General features: G+C 41.7%; 1 protein-coding gene across 4 annotated transcripts in view; it reads left to right on the forward strand.

Annotated features, from left to right (window-relative positions):
• Positions 1–14,955, forward strand: part of atg13 (ATG13 autophagy related 13 homolog (S. cerevisiae)) — a 128,993-nt gene that overhangs the window by 11,619 nt on the left and 102,419 nt on the right. For all 4 annotated transcript variants that reach the window (XM_072272242.1, XM_072272239.1, XM_072272243.1 and 1 more), the window contains exon 2: positions 14,407–14,487. In XM_072272242.1, the coding sequence (XP_072128343.1) occupies positions 14,419–14,487 (69 nt within the window). In that variant the 5' untranslated portion in view covers positions 14,407–14,418. The remainder of the gene's footprint in view (positions 1–14,406; positions 14,488–14,955) is intronic.

Here is a 14,955-nt window from a genome sequence, read left to right on the forward strand (position 1 = left end):
CTTGAGATGTACCATGACATGTGGCTGCTCACCTCCCCCTACGAATACTGTGTGCCCAATCTGAGGCAACAAAAAATGCTGGAGGAACTCAGCAGGTGAGGCAGCATTGATGGGAATGAATAAACAGTTGACATTTCGGGCCAAGACCCTTCATTAGGACCGAGGAGAAAGGGCAAAGCTGCCAGAATTATAATGTGGGGGGAGGGAAAGGAGGTGAGCTGGGAGATGATTGGTGAAGCCAGGTGTGTGGGAAAAGACAAGGGCCGGAGAAAAAAAGAATCTCGTAGGAGAGGAGAGTGGACCATCGGAGCAAGGGAAGGAGGAGGGGACTCGGGGGAAGTAATAGGCAGGTGAGAAGAGGAAATGGGTCTGAGTGGGGATTAGAGAAAGGGCGGGGTTTTGGGCAGGGTGGGGGGGGATTTGTTTACTGCAAGTAGACATCAATATTCATGCCATCACTTTTGAGGATACCCAGATGGAATATAAGGTGTTGCTTCTCAGTCATGAGGGAGCCTTATCTTAGCACAAGATGGGGCCACGGACCGACAAATCGTGAAAGGAATGGGAATAAGAATTAAATTGTTTGACTACGGGGAAGTCCCACTTGTGGCATCCTTTACATACCAAACGGGAGACTCCTCACATCCACAGAACGGCTCCCCTAATTATTGAATCCCCAGATTACCACTGCACTACTCTTCTCCCCTTTCCCTTCTGAGAGTCACAGAGGTAGACTTAGTGCCAAAGGCCTGGTCTCTGCGGCTTTCCACGCTAGGTCATTCACCCCCAACTGCATCTGAAGCAGTATGGCTGTAATTGAGTGAAACAGCTCCAGAAGTACTCTGCTCTATTTCCTTTCCCTCTCCTTGCAGTTACCCAGCTACCTGTTTTCTGCAACTTGGGTGTGACTACCTCCCTTTAGCTCTCATCTATCACCTCCTATTCCTATATGATCTGCTGGCCATCCATCTGCAGCTCCAGTTCCTTAATACTGTCTGTAAGAAGCTGCAGCTGGATGCACTTCATGCAGTTGTAGTTATCAACAAGACTGGAAGTCTCCCAAAATTTCTATCTCTATATGAAGAATGCTGACCCTGGACCCATTCTCACTACACTAACTAAGCACAAATAGACAAAGAAAGAAAGAAACTTACCAGAAACCTACTTTAGCCTCTGCCTCTCCTTGCCAAATCCTCTTTAGCCAAAGCGTCAGCTTCCCACTCTTAATACTAGCACACTCCATCAATGGCTGCTCCCAATGGGCACTCTGCTTAACATCACTTTTTATAGGCATTTATAGGCTTAATAAACAGTGATATCGCAAAAGGTCCCACTCATGTTTTAATTCTCACTCTTACCTCCAAGCAAGTGGCATCTCGTGCTATTTCAAGCCTGCTGGAAAGATCTGAAAGGCCCCACTCGTGTTTTTTGTGAGGTTATTACAAAATGTTTATCAAGAACAGGAAGGAACTTCCCACAAATTAACCCAAGCCTGGAAGTTTCAGGAATATTTTATTTATATACCTCTAAGTGAAAGAGAACCATAAACAATGCATGCTACCTAAGAGTAGAGATTAGCTCAGAGTGTTAACTATTCTGCAAGGTGACTTTCACCAAAGATTTATCAGAACATGTCTTACCCACTGGGAAAGTCTCATCTTTTGCCATATTTGGTAATGGAGCACTCTTTATCTTGGAGCATTAATTTACATATTCAGGTCTTTCCCTTTGCATTAAGACAGTAGTTTTAAAGAGCCAGGGAAGACTTATAAACAGATGTTGTTCAAAGTTCATCTGTTGCTTAATATCAGAATTAAGGAGAAAACTGGAAGTATCTTGTGGTTTCATCATGGTATGCAACTACGAGAAATTAAAATACGTGCAGAATATTACTGAGCAGTAAAATTGTAATGTTTGTACATATACAGATTCAAATAATGGTATTAATAATGGACAATTTTGTAGATTATAGCTTTCAATTCTGGCTGTACCCTGCTCCAGATGCATACCTGCTCCACATTCCCTTCCACCAAGTTTCAGACACAGATCTACACAAAAGGTTAAGACACTTTGGTGCAAGGTTTCAGGATCAAAAACTGGTTTGCTGATGGAAGGCAGTGAGGATGTAGGAAGAATGTTTTGCTGATCGCAAGTGTGACTGTACTGCATGGTTCAGTGTTGGGACCTATTAATATGTTGGATGTAGTCATAGTCATACTTTATTGATCCCGGGGGAAATTGGTTTTCATTACAGTTGCACCATAAGTAATAAATAGTAATAAATCCATAAATAGGTAAATAGTAATATGTAAATATGTAAATTGTGCCAGGAAATAAATCCAGGACTTAAGTTCAGGAGCCTATTGGCTCAGGGTGTCTGACCCTCCAAGGGAGGAGTTGTAAAGTTTGATGGCCACAGGCAGGAATGACTTCCTATGATGCTCTGTGTTGCATCTCGGTGGGATGAGTCTCTGGCTGAATTTACTCCTGTGCCCACCCAGTACATTATGTAGTGGTTGGGAGACATTGTCCAAGATGGCATGCAACTTGGACAGCATCGTCTTTTCAGACACCACCATCAGAGAGTCCAGTTCCATCCCCAAAACATCACTGGCCTTACGAATGAGTTTGTTGATTCTGTTGGTGTCTGCTACCCTCAGCCTACTGCCTCAGCACACAACAGCAAACATGATAGCACTGGCCACCACAGACCCGTAGAACATCCTCAGTGTCGTCCGGCAGATGTTAGAGGACCTCAGTCTCCTCAGGAAATAGAGACGGCTCTGACCCTTCTCGTAGACAGCCTCAGTGTTCTTTGACCAGTCCAGTTTATTGTCAATTCGTATCCACAGGTATTTGTAATCCTCCACCATATCCACACTGACCCACTGGATGGAAACAGGGGTCACTGGTACCTTAGCTCTCCTCAGGTCTACCACCAGCTCCTTAGTCTTTTTCACATTAAGCTGCAGATAATTCTGCTCACACCATGTGACAAAGTTTCCTATCGTAGCCCTGTACTCAGCCTCATCTCCCTTGCTGATGCATCCAACTATGGCAGAGTCATCAGAAAACTTCTGAAGATGACAAGACTCTGTGCAGTAGTTGAAGTCCGAGGTGTAAATGGTGAAGAGCAAGGGAGACAAAACAGTCCCCTGTGGAGCCCCAGTGCTGCTGATCACTCTGTCGGACACACAGTATTGCAAGCACACATACTGTGGTCTGCCAGTCAGGTAAACAAGAATCCATGACAGCAGGGAAGCATCCACCTGCATTGCTGTCAGCTTCTCCCCCAGCAGACCAGGGCGGATGGTGTTGAATGCACTGGAGAAGTCAAAAAGCATGACCCTCTCAGTGCTCGCTGAAGGTGGAGATATAATTAGTCTATATATAGTACAAAAGTTGGTGTTACTGTGGATGGTGATGAAGATTGTCCAAGGCTACAACAGCAGATAAATGGAAAATTAGGCAGAGCATTAGCAGTTGAAATTTAATTCTGTCAAGTATGAGGTTCTGCGTTTTTGGGAAATCAACTAGGAATAAGACATATACAGTAAATGGTATAGTGCTAAGGAGCATTAGTGAACAAAAAGACCTCAAAGGCTCAACTAATATCCCAGTATATCATCCTCCTCAGCAGTGAAACACTTCAAACAAACCACAGTCTTATTGTGAAAACATGTAAGAGGAGAAGCTATGGGTCTTGTATTGGTAATCTTGACCATATTCATGAAAGGCAACACTTCTGACTCTGGTAATTACATTCAAGAAAAGTCATTGGCAGGATCTTTCTCAAACCATCACCAATTGATGGACCATTCCCAGAATCACTTCATAAATCCTGTCTATTACTAGGTACAAAACCTTAGGAAAAAAATGCAGGGAGCAGTACCAACTACTACAGACTTTTAGTGTCTTTGATTCTAGTGTCTAGGAGGGAATATGAAACATGTCAAATTTAGCTGCATAGAAATTTACCTCCATCTTACACTTGCTTCATGAAAACATCAAAGTTCAGAGTAAAATTTATTATCAGAGTATATACATGTCACCACATACAATCCTGAGATTCTTTTTCTGCAGGCATACTTAGCAAATCTATAGAACGGTAACTGTAAACAGGATCAAATTGTGCGAATGCAGATATAAATAAATAGCAATAAATACAGGTTTTCCCCGCCATCCGAAGGTAGAGCATTCCTATGAAATGGTTCGTAAGCCAAAATGTCATAAAGCGAAGAAGCAATTACCATTTACTTATATGGCAAAATATTGTGAGCGTTCGCAGACCCAAAAATAACCTACCAAATCATGCCAATAACACATAAAGCCTAAAATAATAGTCATGGTCATACTTTATTGATCCTGGGGGAAATTGGTTTTCGTTACAGTTGCACCATAAATAATTAAATAGTAATAAAACCATAAATAGTTAAATAGTAATATGTAAATTATGCCAGGAAATAAGTCCAGGACCAGCCTATTGGCTTAGGGTGTCTGACCCTCCAAGGGAGGAGTTGTAAAGTTTGATGGCCACAGGCAGGAATGACTTCCTACGACGCTCTGTGTTGCATCTCGGTGGAATGAGTCTCTGGCTGAATGTACTCCTGTGCCCAACCAGTACATTATCTAGTGGATGGGAGACATTATCCAAGATGGCATGCAACTTGGACAGCATCCTCTTTTCAGACACCACCGTCAGAGAGTCCAGTTCCATCCCCAAAACATCACTGGCCTTACGAATGAGTTTGTTGATTCTGTTGGTGTCTGCTACCCTCAGCCTGCTGCCCCAGCATCGCACTGGCCACCACAGGCTTGTAGAACATCCTCAGCATCGTCCAGCAGATGTTAAAGGACCTCAGTCTCCTCAGGAAATAGAGACGGCTCTGACTCTTCTTGTAGACAGTAACATATAGTAAAAGCAGGAATGATATGATAAATACACAGCCTATATAAAGTAGAAATACGTTTCTACAATCATTACTGCACTGTTCTCCGTAGCGAAAATCTCACGCAAGCGCTCTCGGCAAAAACACAACGCAAGCGCTCTCCAGTAACCTTTAAGCTATGAAGCTGCCAAATCATACCAAATAACACGTAAAAATACACAGCCGATATAAAGTAGAAATAATGTATGTACAGTGTCGTATTACTCACCGGAATTGGGAAAGCGCCGAGCACACTGATGATGGTGTGTTAGGCTGAGTCGTCGCAGGTTGGGTGGTGCAGTGGCCCCCACCCTCCAGGCTGCTGACCCATACATTGCAGTGAATCATGCAGGGGTACAGGGGTAGCTGGGAGGTACACAGCACATCTTTAAGAAAAAAGCCGAAATATACATGCTAATTAATTAGGTGCCGCTCGGCATGTAATTGTCGGCCCAGATCAGTGCCGATTTCGAATTGCGTCGTATCTGATCTGGGCCGACAATTACGTGTCAGGTGGCACCTAATTAATTAGCATGTTTATTTTGGCTTTTTTCTTAAAGATGTGCTGTGTGCCGCCCAGCTACCGCTGCATTCTCCGCAAATCGGTATCTGTCTACAGCCTGGGTGTTGGGGTGGTGGGACACTGGGGTGTCATCTCGTCATCTGTTTCCATTAGAGCAGGCAGCTCATCTTGTCCTATGACTGCCCGCCTCGATGTCGAAGGTCGAGGTTCGTCGTCTGCTGTGGCTGATGTGGAAGTTGACTGCTAAGCCTCACGCATTTTTCTATCATACAGTTCTTTGTAAGGACTCAAACCATCTTGCAAATATCCCCTAAACCTACGTACCCTTTCAAAATTAAAGTCGTATTTTATCATTGCAGCGAAAATCTCACACAGTTGCTTCACGTTCAGTTCGCTACTGCATTCGTTTTCGATTGTTATCCTTCCTTCTTCCAATTGCATCAGCTCTTCATCTATCAGTTCTTGGTCATGGGATGCCAAAACCTCTCCAACATCATGTACGTCAGCTTCCACAAGCCAAACTCATTTTGTCCCTACTTCATTCACCATGATCGAAACGCTTAATTATGTCTAGTTTTACACTAAGTGTAACACCCTTACAAGCTCTTTTAGGCTTTTCTGATACATTAGAACTCATCTTGCAAACGGCTGCTCACAGGCACATGTTTAAGCAATGCTGGCTAGAATGCAGTTCTGAATCCGGGGGAGAGCAGCTGCTTGGGGCGCGCGCTGCCTTTTATCGTGCGCTGATTTTTTTTCGTAACAGTGAAAACACCTTCTGAAAGCGAAAACAAGGAACTAATGTAGGTCTTTCATAACAGTGAGGTTTCGTAAAGCGAACGTTCAAAAAGCGGGGGACACCTGTAGCGAGCATGAAATAACAAGATAAAGAGTCCTTAAAGTGAGACCATCAGTTGTGGGAATATCAGAAGTAGAATGAGTGTATTTATCCCCTTTTGTTCAAGTGCCTGATGGTTGAGGGCTAGTAACTGTTTTTGAAACTGTTAGTGTGAGCCTTGAGGCACTTGTTCCTTCTATCTGATGGCAGCAGTGAGAAAAGAGCATGGCCTGGGTTGTGAGGATCTTTGATGGATGCTGCTTTTCTATGGCAACATTTCATGTGGATGTGTTCAATGGTTGGGAGGGTTTTACCTGTGATGTACTGGGCTGATTCCACTATCATTTGTAAGATTTTCAAAAGCATTGGTGTTCCCATACCAGGCTGTAATGCAGCTGGTCAGCACACTTTCCACCACTCATCTATAAAAGTTTGCCAAGGTTTTTGATGACATGCCAAATCTCTGCAGCCTCCTGAGGAAGTAGAGACGCTGTTGTGCTTTCTTTGCAATTAAGTTTATATGATGGGTCCAGGTCCTCTGAGATGGTGACACCCTGGAATGTGCTCCCAAGATATGACATGTGGTTCATGTTTTTCAGAATCTCATTGTTGGAGCCACAGGTCTAAAGTAAACACAGATTAGTCGGATACCTACAAGAGTACAAAGCAACAATAGCTTGGAGCTCAGCATGTGTAAACAAATGATTAATTGAAAGCTTGCAAAGTCGCGATCATAACCAGCTGGTTCAGAAAGAATCAATCTCACTGAAATGTCATTGCCCAACATTTCTTTCTATCTCTCTTGGCATAAAATCCTATTCACTCCAACATATTCCATAGGAATGGAGCTAATCTTAGCAATTTATGGGAAGCTGCACAAATCACGATGACCACACTTCAGAACCAAAATCGCCCCAATATTGGTAGTTGAGCTATGTTCTGGAAATTAATCATTTGTTCGCACATGCTGAGCTCCAAGTTATTGTCACTTTGTACTCTTGTAGGTATTCTACTAATCTGTCTTCACTGAGACCCTGAAAAACATGTACCATGTCTCATATCTTAGGAGCACTCTGTAATGGTGAAATTCACCATAATCTTCAATGCATTGGCACAGCCTCTGGTTATGTTGAACAGATTTATTTTCTCCTGAGTAACTAGCTCTATCCTTCTGAATGCTTTGGAGACCTGGACTATCTAAAGCAGGTAGGTAGATTGATAAATACTTTATTGATCCCAAAGGAAATTACAGTGTCACAGTAGCATTACAAGTGTACAGATATGTAAGTATTAGAAAAGAAGTTGAAAGAATAAAAAATAAGTTACCTCAGTCTAACAGGAGGGGGTCTTCACTTCCCCAGCTATAGATTGACTCATTATAGAGCCTGATGGCCAAGGGTAAGAATGACCTCGTATAGTGTTCTTTGGAGCAGTGTAGTTGTCTTAGCCTATTACTAAAAGTGCTTCTCTGTTCAGCCAAGGAGGCATGCGGAGGGTGAGAGATGTGTTGCACAATTGCCAGGATTCTCCATGGGGTCCTTTGTTCTATCACAGCCTCCAATGTGTTCAATTTGACTCCTATAACAGCCAGCCTTTCTAATCAGTTTATTAAGCCTGTTGACATCACCCATGTTGATCCCATTGCCCCAGCACACCACTGCATGGAAGATTGTACTGATGACAACAGACTGTTAGAACATGTGAAGAGAGGCCTGCATACTGGAAAGGACCTCAGTCTCCTCAGGAAGTAGAGGCAACTCAGGCCCTTTTTGTAAACAGCCTCTGTGTTGGTGCTGCACTCAAGTCTGTCATCCAGGTGCACTCCCAGGTAATTGTAGGTCCTCACCACATCCTCACCATCAATACTAACAGGGATTAGTCTTCCGAAAGTCCATCACTTTCTGCTTTGTCTTACTGATATTGAGCTGTAGATAATTCAGCTTGCACCATTTGACAAAGTCCTCCACCAGGGCCCTGTGTTAGTCCTACCATCCTCCCTTTCTACACCCAACTATTGCAGAGTCATCAGAGAATTTCTGCGGATGACATGACTCAGTGTTGTATCTAAACTCTGAGGTACACCGGCTAAAGAGGAAGGGAATCAATACAGTCCCCTGTGGGGCTCCAGTGCTGCTTATAGCCATGTCTAACATACAGTTCTGAAGCCACACAAATTGTAGTCTGCAGTCAGTTCATCCATTATCCAGCATACAATGGAAGTGCCAGCCTGCATTGAATGGAGTTTTTCCCCCAGTAATGAGGGCTGTACGTATTGAAGGCACTTGAGAAATCAAAAAAACGTGATCCTCACGGTGCTGCCCTCTATCCAAATGGAAGTAGGCTTTGTTCTGCGGGTAGATGATAGTATCAGCGACTCCAATAGGGAAACTGCAAGGGATTGAGAGCTGATTTGACCAGGGGTCAGAGGTGAGCCAAGACCAGCCTTTCTAGGCTCTTCATGATGTGTGAGGTGAGGGCCACTGAACGATAGTTATTCAAGACTTACATTTGGCCTTTCTTGAGTAATGAGATCACAATTTTCCTCAGTCGGGACCCTTTCCATGCTAAGACTCAGATTAAAAATGTGCTGGAGAACTCCACACAGCTGCTCAGCACACTCCTTCAGGACCTTGGGGTTCACACCATCCGGTCCCAGTGCTTTGCCATTATTGAGTTTCCCCAGACCCCTTCTCATTTGCTTAGTAGTGAAGGTGAGTCCATAATGACAGGGGAGTTGGTGGAAGGTGGGGGCTGGAGAGGTGAAGATCAGGACGATAGTAGTCGGTACGTGGAGGTCTGGATGGTAGGTGCAGGGCAAGTAGAGGGATGTAGACAGTGGTAGTGGCCTTTGTTGTTCATCCACGTGTTGAACTGGAGGGGGTAAGAGGAAGGAGGGGAGACATTTGTGCTGAGGGGGCATTGGGTGCCGTGGCACCCGCTGAGGGGAGGGTAATTGTGAAACCTACTGAAGAATTGGTTTAACTTATTAGCCCATTTATGGCCACATTTAAAGGGTCTATGCCTTGACTGATTGAAGCCAGTGATATTCTTTTTGCCTCTCCACACCTCCCATGTGCTATTCTGCCCAACCTTGTTCTCCAGCTCCTCCTATATTCCTCTTTAGCCACCTTGGTTTTCTCCTTTAGGTCCCTCTGCAGGTTTTAGTTCCTTCCTGTCTCCTGGTTTAAAGGTTCTCTTTTTTGTTGTTGAAAAGAGCCTTTGGATCACTGGTGACCCATGGTTTGTTGTTAGAAAAGCAGTGAACAGTCCTTGATGGTATTACAGTGTTGTCCACACAGAAGTTGATGTAGCCAGTCATGCAGTCAGTAAGACTGCTAGTGTTCTCCCCATATGGTTTACCAAGCACATTGGAGCAAGGCATTGGAAAGCATGGTAGAACCATATTCAGTAGCAATTTTAAAGGTAATGGAGACTGTATGTACTTGGAGAAGATGTGCAGAGAAGTAAACAGAAATTGAATTCATTTATTTCTGTAACATGCTGCTTCTGTGGTGTATTTGGTGTACATTTAGTTTTCTGCTTTACTGTTTTGTATAACTAAATTGTGTTGTCTGAACTCAAGTTCTAAGTAACTTTATTATCAAAGTATATACATGTCATCATATACAACCCTGAGATTCATTTTCTTATGGTCATTCACAATAAGTAAAAGAAACACAACAGAATCAATGAAAAATCGCATGCAAAAGGATGAACAAACAACCAATGTGAAAAAGACAATAACCTGTGCAAATACAAAAAGAAAATAAAAAATAATAATGATGAAAATATAAGCAATAAATATTGAGAACATGAGATGTAGAGTACTTGAAAGTTGAGTCAGTAGTTTGTGAAAACAGTTCTGTAATGGGTGAGTAAAGTTATCCCCTGTGGTTCAAGAGTCTAATGGTTGATTAGTAATAACTTCCTGAACTTGGTGGTGTGGGTCCTGTACCCTCTTTCCAATGGCAACAGCGAGAAGAGATCATGGCCTGGATGGGCAGGTCCTTGATGATGAATGCTGCTTTCCTGAGACAGCATTCTGTGTAGATGATGCAGAGCAGTGGAGACTGCTTTACCTGTGATAGGCTGGGCTATATTTACTACCTTTTGTAGACGTTTCTATACAAGGGCGTTGGTGATTCCATACCAGGCTGTGATGCAACTAGTCAATATCCTCTCCACATCAATGAAAGCTTGTCAGAGTTTCGGATGCCATGCCGAATCTTTGCAAATTTCTTAAAAAATAGAGGCGCTGTCGTGCTTTCTTCGTAATGGTACTTGTGTACTAGACCCAGGATAGATCCTCTGAACTGATACCACTGAGGAATTTAAAGTTTATGACCTTCTCCACCTCTGCTCCCCTGATGAGGATTGGCTCATGGACTTCCAGTTTCCTCCTCCTGAAGTCAATAATCATCTCCTTGGTCTTACTGACATTGATGAGAGGTGGTTGTTATGGCACCTCTCAGTCTAATTTTCAATCTCCCTCCTATTTGTCATTTGCCACCACCTTTGATTCAGGCTGCAACACTGGGGTTATCAGCAAACTTGTGATGCTGCTGCAAGTTTTTCATTGTATCTCACTACTTCAGCACATGACAATTAATTCTACTTGTAACTTTGCCCTTTAAATATATCTTATCAAATTTAAATACAATATGCTAGAAATGAACTTTGCAGTATTTGGTTAAAAACTGAGGTCAATTACAAGGCACTCAAATAGTGTTTGAACTTCTGCTTACACCTTTTCGTAAAATCAGTGAAATTTAAAACAAGTGTTTGGAACAGAGCTCTGGGGATTTTAAATGGACCACTGGAAGCATCACCCTATGAGTTAAATGCTGAATCATTAGGATTTCTGAACAATTGGAACACATTAAGTTGTACCGTATTTAATAACAGGACCAGGAGATTTTACAATTACATTTAGAATTGATCACTTAACATTTAGTTGTGTTAACCTTTAATATTACTAGCTGGTAATTGACATTGTGCTCAATATTGAATTCTAATCAATAGTTTGCTTTCTGATTGAATAAATGGGTATTTTTCAAGTTTATAAAAGTGATCACTGCTTTGTTTTACCTCAGTATTTTCACATTCTTTTCATTCAGTCATAAAGATTAAAGTTAAAGTCTGTCCCAAGCCTTATAGGCTCATCAGGTCGGTGCTGATGCCGGTTTCCGTGGCGTGAAGCGACAGAGTTCAAGACTCTCCCACCCTCACCCTCCGGATAGGACGCCACTCTGTTGCAAGATTAACCCCCAGCATTTTTGCCGGAACCCATTTTCAGCTGGGTGGACTGGAGCAGTGTGTGGTTAAGTGCCTTGCTCAAGGACACAACACGCTGCCTCAGCTGGGGCTCGAACTCACGACCTTCAGATCGCTAGTCCAACACCCCAACCGCTTGGCCACGCGCTATAGTCATAAAGATACAGATGTTTAATTGTGAATAGAGTCACTAAAAATTCTAGCTGTTAATCTATGACTTAACAATATACTAGTCAGCAAGCTAAACATCTGGGTGATACATTAAAGGCAAATAAAAGCAGCAATTCTCCCAAAGTATAGGAATGGCTTTACAATCACTCTAACTAATGTCATTATTCATAGGGCAGAGATTTGTAAACAATTTGATCCATGACCTCAGACTTGGCCTCACTTCCTGTACAGATGCCTAATCCCAACAGACATATTTGAATAGGTTCAGAAAATAAATTGTTTCTTCCACCACAACTAATTTCTTCCTTTCTTTATATATAAGAAATGTATTGCATTTGGTTGTATTATAGCTAAGGTTTTAGTTGAGAGAAAATCTATGATGTAAATTGATGTGCCTTTTTTACATAACCTCTGTCACCAGCATATCTAAGAGGTTTTGAAATGTGGCTTTGCTGGAAATTGGACAGGTGAATATGCACAACTATTTCCTGGCCACTGAGTTTTGGACAATCCAAATAATATCAGTGAGGATGTTTCAGGAATGGATAATACTTGCAACTTAAAATTTGTACATTATATCCTCAAAAAAAGGTAATTGGATCATACAAGTAGGGAATAACAGGATGCTGCAAGACTTTTATGCAATTATTAGTCTATAATAATTGATCAGACATGAAGTTTAATTTTGTTTTTGACTATTTAATAAAGTGGGTCGAGCAACAATTGAGGGTTAAGTGTTTGTTCAGCAGGGTCAATTGAAGACAGAATTCTTCACTTGTTCAGTTATCCTCTTTAATGCCAACTACAGTTATCAGGAGTCCCTCAGAAATTCCTGGTGTTAAATCTTCCACATAAGCTTAATTTGTCTGTCATGTTCTCTGGGTCAACATACCATTGTAAACAGAGTACTGCCGGACTTTGATCTTTAATTTGATTGGTTTAATTTGACACCTCCTTAATGTTGGTATTTATGTAGACTTGCTGTAATTTGCTATTTATGGTTTTTGTAGGCTAGGAAGTATACTTACACAATTAGCATTCTAGTCCTTAACATTACAATTTAGACCACTCAGTCAATATACACTTAAGCAATGCATGTGCTGCTCAAACTGTGGTGGGAAGAATATCAAAAATTTGTTCTTTCTGCTGCTTAAAGTTGAATATAGTTTCAGTGCTGAAGATGCCATTAGAATTTTTAAAAAGCAGAGACCCAAATGTTTTGGAAAATTACATGCAGACAGGTAGCGGTAATGTGGTTATCGGAAACAACCATGGTTAAACTAGGGATAAAATACAAGAAGTAGCTTCCCCTTGCTTGCTTCCGATGCAGTGTCTTTACAAGACTGGTGACCCTGACCATTGTCCTATTAAAAGGATCTACTGCTCAGCATCTGAGAAGCAAGAACCATTGATTATGTTACTCTCAACTTGCCATCTGCTTCATCCACCACCTGCATTCCGTGGCTTCACTATAATCCAAGTAGGGAGGCTAACAGGTGCTACACCTTGCCTATGGGTGACCTGGAGGTAGCTGTAGTTAATGGTAACCTCATTACCCAAAGCAAATGCTCCACAGCTGGATGTAGTTTATCCTCATACCCAGGAGGAAATGGAAGACATCCAAAGAACGAGGGATAGATCTATATGGAAAGCCATGGTTACCCATGTCCACATCGGATATGGTACCTAGACAGACAGACAGATCTGAATCAAGTTGCCCAAGGTGGTATTGGGAAATATACAACAGTTAAAAGAAATGTGCACAGGTAGCTTGATCGAAAAACTTATAGGAATGTGGGCCCGAATGCAGGCAAATGGCCTTGGTGTAGATTAGAGTGGACAATGCGGGCTAAAAGGGTTAATTTCTGTGCTGTGCAATTCAAACATGATATGTAGCAGACATCACAGTTCCTTTCCATGAGAATGGAATAATACCGTCTTAGAAATAATGAATGTAAGTAAAATCCAGCAGTGTTTTTGAAATTGAGTCAGTATGGTCAGCTGAGCATGCAACTGCAACTTGAATTCCCCTTGTGTTCGAAGACTGTTATCTATATCTGAACTTGAAAGTACGGCTAAAACCAGTTGGGTTTGTCTGACAAATCACCATGTTCTTCATGTACCCACGTGAAAATGTTACACTTAAAAATCTTTACCGAAGGGTAAAATTTTATCTTGTGAAGCTCAGGCAAAAAAAAAAATTGGAAGAAGATCTCAGAATTCTGAAAGTACCACTTTAAAAGTGTAAGGTAAAAAAAAAAGTGCATATTGACAGATCGAGGCAGGGCAAGGTCAACTGAATTTCCTGCATGTTAAGTTTTCTTCAATAAGGAAAATTTCCACTAACTTGTGTCTGTAAAGTCCACAAGCATCAATATTACTTGCATATTGTTGCCTCTGTATGATTGTCTCATAAAATATCTGTATATAACATGTGTTGTGAAGATCGTTACGACTTTGCAAAAGTACACTCTAGTTCCTGGATTACCGGAGAGCAAAGTTAGAGAAGTGATAATGTGGAGCACTGAAGTTTAAGATTTACATCCAACAGAATGGAAAAAAAAGCTAAAGCACTAAATGTTGGCTAATGGAAACATGCTGTTTTTATCGAACTCCGTCTTTATACTCTAATAATTATAAATTGTTTTTTTTATTTTCTGCCTTATCTACAGGTTTTTCCCACCATGGATGGTGAACTGAGTCCTCAAGATAAAAAGGACCTGGATAAGTTTATCAAATTCTTTGCCCTGAAGGTACAAATAAAGTACGGTGGATTCTGGTTAATTGTGACACATCTGGTCCAGTACATTTTGGCTCAATTAAGAAGCTGCTTAAATTAGCCAAAGTTTCACGGAAATAGTTAAAAAGACATAAAAAAGACACACTGAGTAATTATATATTTAAATGAAATACAGAACAAATTGGAACAATACCAATACCACTACAGTATTATAAAGCTGTAGTACGTATTGACGGAAGAATTCATCCGTGTCACATTCTTTTGACTGTAAATGAACAAAATCGGCACCCAGTGCACATAATTGACTGCCTTTATACAATGCTGTCGACAATTGCATCCTCCAGGTCTTCATTTTAATTTTAATTCTGTCATTCAAGCTGATTGGCAATACCTTCAAATTCTTCATAGTGCTTAACTTACTGAAGTAGTGAAATCATTTCTGGCATCTCCAAACCTGAATGTTTGAAACCACAGTGAGCAA

This window comes from Mobula birostris, chromosome 11 (genome assembly GCF_030028105.1).
Source record: "Mobula birostris isolate sMobBir1 chromosome 11, sMobBir1.hap1, whole genome shotgun sequence".
NCBI lineage: Eukaryota > Metazoa > Chordata > Chondrichthyes > Myliobatiformes > Myliobatidae > Mobula > Mobula birostris.